The 8,634-nt window shown below is 35.4% G+C and overlaps 1 protein-coding gene across 1 annotated transcript in view; it reads left to right on the forward strand.

Moving 5' to 3' along the window:
• The window catches only part of dhx30 (DEAH (Asp-Glu-Ala-His) box helicase 30), a gene marked incomplete at its 5' end in the record, with an annotated part of 12,034 nt that extends 5,994 nt beyond the window's left edge, over positions 1-6,040 (forward strand). Inside the window, 6 exons of the mRNA XM_016532819.1 lie at positions 1,167-1,360; positions 1,429-1,579; positions 2,833-2,990; positions 3,250-3,353; positions 4,106-4,245; positions 5,473-6,040. Of these exons, the coding sequence (XP_016388305.1) occupies positions 1,167-1,360; positions 1,429-1,579; positions 2,833-2,990; positions 3,250-3,353; positions 4,106-4,245; positions 5,473-5,750 (1,025 nt within the window). The remainder of the gene's footprint in view (positions 1-1,166; positions 1,361-1,428; positions 1,580-2,832; positions 2,991-3,249; positions 3,354-4,105; positions 4,246-5,472) is intronic.
• Positions 6,041-8,634: the final 2,594 nt, after the last annotated feature.

Raw genomic sequence — 8,634 nt, forward strand, 5'->3', positions numbered from 1 at the left:
TTTTTGTTAATATTTTACTTGGATTTTATTTATATATATATTTTTTTTTCCTGTATTCATTTTAATTTGAAAGTTTTAGTATTTTTGTTGTGTTTTTTTTGTCAATCTTTTTTTTTATTTTATTTTTTATAATATATATTCTTTTAAGTTTTAGGTTAGTTTATTTTTGTACTTAAACTTATTTTATTTCCAATAGCTGCCAAGGAAACATTTCCCTTTTTTTTTTTTTTAGTTAACTTTTTTTGTGTGTGTGTTATTATAGTGTCACTGATATACTATTGTAATTTTTGTTAATATTTTACTTGGATTTTATTTATATATATATTTTTTTTTCCTGTATTCATTTTAATTTGAAAGTTTTAGTATTTTTGTTGTGTTTTTTTTGTCAATCTTTTTTTTTATTTTATTTTTTATAATATATATTCTTTTAAGTTTTAGGTTAGTTTATTTTTGTACTTAAACTTATTTTATTTCCAATAGCTGCCAAGGAAACATTTCCCTTTTTTTTTTTTTTTTACATTTTTTTGTGTTATTTTAGTGTCACTGATATTCTATTGTAGTTTTTGTTAATATTTTACTTGGATTTTATTTATATATATATTTTTTTTTCCTGTATTCATTTTAATTTGAAAGTTTTAGTATTTTTGTTGTGTGTTTTTGTCATTCATTCATTGATTTTGTTTATTTATTTATTTTATTTTATTTATTTTATATAATTATTTTTAAAGTTTTAGGTTAGTTTATTTTTGTACTTAAACTTATTTTATTTCCAATAGCTGCCAAGGAAACATTTCCCTTTTGTTTTTTTTTAGTTAACTTTTTTTGTGTGTGTGTTATTATAGTGTCACTGATATACTATTGTAATTTTTGTTAATATTTTACTTGGATTTTATCTTTTTTTTTTTTTTCCTGTATTCATTTTAATTTGAAAGTTTTAGCATTTTTGTTGTGTCATTCATTCATTCATTCATTTTAAGTTTTAGGTTAGTTTATTTTAGTACTTAAACTTATTTTATTTCCAATAGCTGCCAAGGACACATTTCTCATTTTTTAGTTAACAGTAATAACCCTAATTGAAAGGCACCATCCCATGAGCACTGTAGATCTGAGCAGATGTCTTCAGCAGCACGTGTGTGTGTGTGTGTTGTCTCTTCTCCGCGGCTCAGGTGTGCTGGACGCTGCTGAGAATCTGACTCCGCTGGGAGAGCGCGTGGCCTGCATGTCGTGTGACCCGCGTCTGGGGAAGGCGTTGGTTCTCTCGGCTCTGTTCTCCTGCGTTCTTCCCGTTTTGTCTGTGGCGGCCTGCTTGACGCGAGACCCGTTCTATAACAGCATGCAGAACCGGGCGCTCGTCTCCAAGGTCAGAGAGCCGTTCGGAGAGGGTTCACGGTGTTTGTGCTGGTTTTAATCCTGCTGTGGTCTCTGCAGGCCAAGGCGGCTCTCAGCGGCTCCAGCTGCAGCGATCATCTGGTCTTCAGTCGAGTCGTTCAGAGCTGGAAAGAGCTGCAGGGCAGAGAGAGCAAGCAGGAGTTTCTGGACCAATACACTCTGTCTGGAGCCAGTCTGCGCTTCATACATGGTGAGACCTGCACACAGTTAAAGCACGAGGCTAAAACTATATGGCCATCTAATTAAACTGAATTCAAATCTAAATAATAGAATTATTCTGGCCATCTCATGTTATTTTGAGCGTACGTGTCCATGCTGAGTCTATGTAAATCTTTGTGATTATGATTATGCTCCTAATGCATTCAGGTCTGTTTTGACCTGGAACAGATACATCATTTCTAAAAATGCATAGTTTTAGAATTGACTTTGCAAATGCTTTAAGATGCCTAAAATACATATCATTTATTTTTTACAATTGATGATTTTTTTTTTCTTTCTTTTTTTTTTACAAATATTTATTAAGAGTTTGGGTCATTTTGACACTGGTATGTATTGGGTGTCAAAAATTCTTTGTAAAATTATCTATGGAGTTATATTAGTGTCAAAAACTTTCCCATGTGTCTCACACTTTTGGACTGAATTTTACCTGAATATGTTGCCTACTAATGAACCACTGCAGAATGAAAGACTGATCACTTTTTTCATCTGAAAGTGAAAGTTTATGCAAGTAGATTGAATTTATTTACTAACATTAATATTTACGTTGTTTTGATGTTTTGAGCAATCATGAGTTATAAAATGATAAATTCAATGGAGTTTAATTAAATTCCATTCTTTACACCGAGGTCAATACTGATAATTCTCAGATTATACGCTCTTATAAATTTCATACAGTGATATATTCAAATAAAATTTCTCATCAATATTGAAAAAAAATTATCCGTTTTTGTTTGTATGGTTCGTACATAATTAGAAATTTCAAAGAATTTTTAAATGAATAAAAACAGTTAAATGCAGCAATAACAAGGTAACATTTAAAACTTTGAAATTGGTTCACATTCACTCATCAATGAGAAGTTGCTGATCAGATACAAAATGATTGCAGTTGAAAAATCTATAATAATTCTTTGGGTCCAAACACAGTACATTATAGTGCATCTGTGTATGTAAACGCTCTGGTTCTGCGTCTGAACGTCACATTAGAGTCATCTGAAGCTTTGCTGCTCTTCTGTGAATTTGTTTTCTGCTGCATCTGCACAAAATACGAAGCGCTGATGTGTTGTTTTCATGCTTGAGACTGGTCTGCACTGATGTGGCTTCCTTAGGATGAGTCGTTCTGTTGTATTCCTCAGTCACTTTGGATAGAAAGCCTCTGGTGAATGAACAAGTGTGATGATATAAATCATGCTCTTCATGTGATTGCTTGCTCTGGGTCTCAAACAGGCCTGATGCAGCAGTTCGGAGAGAATCTGTGTGAAGCTGGACTTCTGGATGCTTCTGCTGAATGTCTGCGTCTGTCGTCTGGTCTGAATCAGCACAGTCAGCAGGAGCAGCTGGTTAAAGCCGTGCTGATCGCCGGACTCTATCCTCACCTCATACAGGTGGTTATTGACACATGCATTTATTTTGTAAGCAGATAATATAATTTCTTATTTAAAGTCCCAAGCAGATTTGAAAAGCATTGCATTAATTAAAAATGCACTACAGTCAGTTATGTTTTGGTGCATGATTTCATGTGCGCAAGCCTGAATTGTATAACCGTATAGATTTGTAATGTCAGCGTTTATTGGCCACAGCACAAAAACAACAACTGTATCTGCACCAAACATGATTTCTGTAAAGTTGCACATCTATTTACAGGTGAAAAGAGGCACAGTGACCAAAGGTGGAAGATATCGGCCGGAGAATCTCTCGTACCGTACGGAAAGCGGCCCTGTGCTTCTGCATCGCTCCTCTGCCAACCGGTAAAAACATCAATAGAGTTACTGTTACTGGATAATGGATCGATTGAAATGTTTGTTTTATTGTTTTAAGGCCTCACACTACACATTTTTACAATTTAAATATTTGAATTCAAAACCCGAGTTTGTACAGGAAAATGCATTTTGAAGACTTGACCTAATATGGAATCAGTATTACGTGTGTTTTGATATCGTAGCTTTATAATGCTTTGTTATGATTGGCTTAGCTCTTCACATCAGAACTGAGCGCCAGTGTTTGCTAACAGGTTTTGTGTCCCATCTTTCAGTAACAGCACCTGAAATATGATGCACAACAAAACCCAAATAATTTTTTTGTTATGTGAAAATAAACATGAACTGGAATTAAAAAATTTAAAAAAAAAAAAATATTTTATTTCAGCTGGTTGCCATGGCAACATTTCTCATTTTCATTTAGTTTTATGATGTACTAAAATAACTAAAGCTTAAACTGAAATAAAAATTGTAGACGTATATATTTAAAGCTATAAAAATGACTAAAATTTTAATGAAAATGGAAAACAAAAAATTAAAACAAATTCAAAATATTAATAAAAACTCAATAATACCAAAATAACACCTGGCAGACTTTCTCTACATTTTCCTCATCATGTTAAATACAAACAGGAATACGGAGTCTAACTTTTCAAATCAAATCAAATCTCTGTTGGGCTTTCTCGTTCTGAATGTGCATCGTTCGAGTATCTGTTTCTTCTTCTTGTGCTGGTGTCATTCAGAGGAAACCCGGATCTGTCGAGTCGCTGGCTCACATTCTTCTCTGCGGTCAAATCAAACGGTCAGGTCTTCATCAGAGACTCTTCGGTGGTTCATCCGCTGGCGCTGCTGCTCCTCACAGACTGTGACCTCAGCGAGAGAGGTAATGCCAGGCCTAATCATAGCGCACACACTAGAGCTCAGTTTGTGAAGGAAAACTAGGGTGAGAAATATTTGTTGACAACCTGTTCTGACAAAGACAAGACGACACTGAAATCATTAAATACTAACTGTGACTATATCCAACATTCAGTATAAGATGAGACTAAAATGTAGTTTAAAAAAATAGACTTTCTATATCTAAAATTTTTCTAAAAGAGGAAAAAAATGGACCTCCAGAAGTTTATGCTTGCGGTTGCCAGATATCAGGCGTGTAAATCCCCCACTCAGAGCTTCTCTCTTTAAAAAGGCACATATGTGTTTATCTTCCCAACCTGGCAACCACAAACATGTAATCTGGAGTTGATCTCGACTGATCGAGTTTACAATACAGAGTCTTCTTTTCCATTTCAATAGAAAAACTATTTGGAATTAATATTAGGAATGTCACCGTTTTCATTTTAGATGAGTTTAACCAGTTTTCATAATGTAGAGAGAGTGTTTATATTTCTGATAATATAATATTTGTGTCCCTGCAGCACAAAAGCAGTGTTAAGTCGCTGGGGTATATTTGTAGCAATAGCCAACAATACATTGTATGGGTCAAAATTATACATTTCTCTTTTATGCCAAAAATCATTAGAATATTAAGTAAAGATCATGTTCCTTCAAGATATTGTGTACATTTCCTACCGTAAATATATCAAAACTTAATGTTTGATTAGTAATATGCATTGCTAAGAACTTCATTTGAACAACTTTAAAGATGATTTTCTCAATATTTAGATTTTTTTGCACCCTCAGATTCCAGATTTTCAAATAGTTGTATCTCAGCCAAATATTGTCCTATCCTAACAAACCATACATCAATGGAAAGCTTAGCTTTCAGCTTTGAGATGATGCATACATCTAAATTTTGAAAAATGGACACTTAAGACTATCTGTGACCCTGGACCACAAAACCAATCACGATTATAATTTTGAGCAGAATAATTGTGATTAGCAGTTTAACCATTATGCAGCGTGACTAAGTTTTAATTGACTAAAACTAGACTAAAATAGACCAGTTGGACTTCAGAACAAAAGATCAACATTGCCTAAATATGATAAAAACCAAAAGGATATTTGACACAGGACTGAGACTATGACACAGCTGATTGGTCAATGCATGTTAGCTCTAAAGTGTTTTGTAGATGCAGCGGTGAGGATGTTTTGGTTTGTGTTTGCTCAGTTGTTGGAGATGTTGTGGAGGTTCTGTTACCGGGTCACTCACTCATCCGATGGGAGTTTTCTCCTCACGTCTGGGAGTTACTGTGGGATCTGCGCACTTCCCTGCAGGCCATGATCCACCGCAGTCTGCGCCGCTGCGACCGCAGATCCACCTCCGGCGGCTGTAAGGACAGCGAGCTCGTCGCTTTATTAGTGGAGCTGCTGAATAACACGGATCCAGAGCCTGGCAGCGATCAGGAAGAGTTCAGCACAGAAAACATTCGATCCGACCGTCTGTAACCTCCACACTTCTGCACATGAAACACAATCATGCATGAAGCTGCTTTATTTATTTTTTAAGTGAAGAGATTGGTGGCATTTCTCATTAGCAGACTACGTGAAACCCCAGAACGTTTATGCACAAAGGTATTTTCATCAAGCTCGGGAGACATAAATACTAGGATGTGTAACATAAGAATGCATCTAACTTGATATCAACGTTGTGTCTGAGGATGTATGAATACTGCTATAATACTAAACTATTTTGTGTGCCTGTGAGGGCGGGACAAATAAAGTAATGTAACACTTTGCTTCATTTATTGTCCAATTAAAGATGTTCAAATCACATCCTGCATAATTCCAGTGCTCATTTGATGTGACAATACAGTGCCGTGCGAAAGTATTCACACCCTTCATATTGTTTTTATTTTTATAAAGCCTCAAACTTTACTTGGAATGCATCTAACTTAATATCAGCGTTGTGTCTGAGGATGTATGAATACTGCTATAATACTAAACTATTTCGTGTGCCTGTGAGGGCGGGACAAATAAAGTAATGTAACACTTTGCTTCATTTATTGTCCAATTAAAGATGTTCAAGTCACATCCTGCATAATTCCAGTGCTCATTTGATGTGACAATACAGTGCCGTGCGAAAGTATTCACACCCTTCATATTGTTTTTATTTTTATAAAGCCTCAAACTTTACTTGTTGCATTTAAATTTTTCAGGTGGCTCAGTTAAAATTGTGAACTGAACGTCTTTTAACTTTGGCGCAACAATCAGCATAAAACGTTGAGTTTTGACCTCCAAAACTAGGTGTTCTGCACAGAAACACTGTCTCTGTTCACTGTAAGGAGCATTTGGCTCGCACACAAAGAGTCACTTGTTGCATTTAAATTTTTCAGGTGGCTTTTTCAGGTCTTTTAACTTTGGCGCAACAATCAACATAAAACGCTGAGTTTTGACCTCCAAAACTAGGTGTTCTGCACAGAAACACTGTCTCTGTTCACTGTAAGGAGCATTTGGCTCGCACACAAAGAGTCGACTGCATCCGAAGCAAATGAGAGCTTCTGACATGAGAGAGATGTATTATTAAATTCTGTTTTACACTGTGTGCATATCAGATTCAGTGCAACTGATTTGCTTCTGTTTCATTGCGGTCCGTGTGAATGCATCCTGACTTACCAACACCGAGATATTAACATGAGAAGCTGTTAACAGAAACATTTCTGTCATACAGGCTACTGAATTATAAAATCATGCTTTCCGCCAGATCTTGCATTTCTATTCATTACAAATCCTCAGAAAGGGAGCGAGTGATTATCATTACAAGTGAAGAAAAGAGAAGAGAAATGAGACACATTCCAGGTGTAATCAAGTCAAATAATTTGAATGAATAATTGTAAATTAATTTAATTGTGCAAATTGCGGGAGAGCAGCGTCTGCTGTCATCCTTACAATGTAAGAGCAAAATTAAAAGAAACAACAGTTCAGTCTGTGAAAGTGCAGCTTATGATTATTTGCAGGGTAACAGTGAAATTTACACCTGGCATTTAGTGCGATACAAACACCGTAAAGGTGTGTAAAGTGGGCCTTTGGCTATTTAATTCAAGATGATTTCATCTCCCCTGCATAAAAACAAGCACATACAATAATATTATTAATATTTAAAACAGTTAAGTAAATTTTTTTCAGGATTTTTTGATGCATAGAAAGATCCAAAGATCAGCATTTATCTGATTTTTTTTTATTTATTTTTTTTAGGAAATATATTATGGAAATTAATACTTTTATTTAGCAAGGATGCTTTAAATTGATAAAAATATTCCACAATATTACTGTTTTTGGGATCAAATAAATGCAGGCTTGTTGAGCAGAAGAGAATGTGTTAATGAACACTAAAAATCTTACTGTTCAAAAACGTTTGACTGGTAGTGTATGAACATCTTGTGGTATTTTACAGCCACAAACTCAATATCGTTGTGGAACAACACAAACTCCATCTCTGTTTCATTATTTCAGTCAGAGTTCTGGTTCAAAGTGATCTAACGAATGGATGTTTAGCCAGAAAGCTCACGTATTAACACCGTATTATATCTTCCCAACAATGCGCTGAACAAATCCACACACTCACAAATACAAATCATGCAGAATGTGTCATTTAATGCACAAATAAATGCTGAACCATTTGCATTGGTCTTCTATTGGTCATATACTCTATATGAGACTTTATGTTTCCAAGGAACCAAAAATATGATGATCTTCTATCCAAAAATATAAGAGCTGCTTTGTGTTTTAAGACTCATTTATAAGGCTGTTATGTGAAAAAAATAAAATAAATAGTGTAACAGAGAAAACAGAAGACAAAACTCTCACCTATGTTTTTCCTCGAAGTCGCCTTATAACTCGATGGAACATCAAACTTAAGCAAATGAACGAGCTGTATCAAAATAACACGTCACGTTACTTACTATCAGCACTTAAAGGTACAATATGTAAGATTTTTGTAATAAAATATCCAAAAACCACTTGCACAGTGTTATATATTTCATGCAGTTGTGTACTTACACTATCTCAAAATAGGCCGCAGATTAGATGAGTCAGCCGTACGGCTTGAGAAGGCCTTAGACTTTCTATCACGTGATAAAACAGAAATAGAGAAAACTACAGGCACACTGGGTTCCCGCTTGTTCTGTAAACAATTGTGAATGCTGCTATCATAGCGGGGACCCAACACGTATCACTGAGAGCTGCTATCAGCTGTTTTTGGTTCACCTAGAGTAGATGGAGGAGGGTTTGGGCCCTGGCGTTGTGGCAGCGGCCAGAGAGCTCTCACAGGAGAAGGAAGACGAGCTGGGCCCACAGGCTTTGGTGGTTGTGGGGCCCGCCGTTTTTTAGTTGA

This window comes from Sinocyclocheilus rhinocerous, unplaced genomic scaffold (genome assembly GCF_001515625.1).
Source record: "Sinocyclocheilus rhinocerous isolate Xijiao unplaced genomic scaffold, SAMN03320098_v1.1 scaffold3382, whole genome shotgun sequence".
Classification (NCBI taxonomy): Eukaryota; Metazoa; Chordata; class Actinopteri; order Cypriniformes; family Cyprinidae; genus Sinocyclocheilus; species Sinocyclocheilus rhinocerous.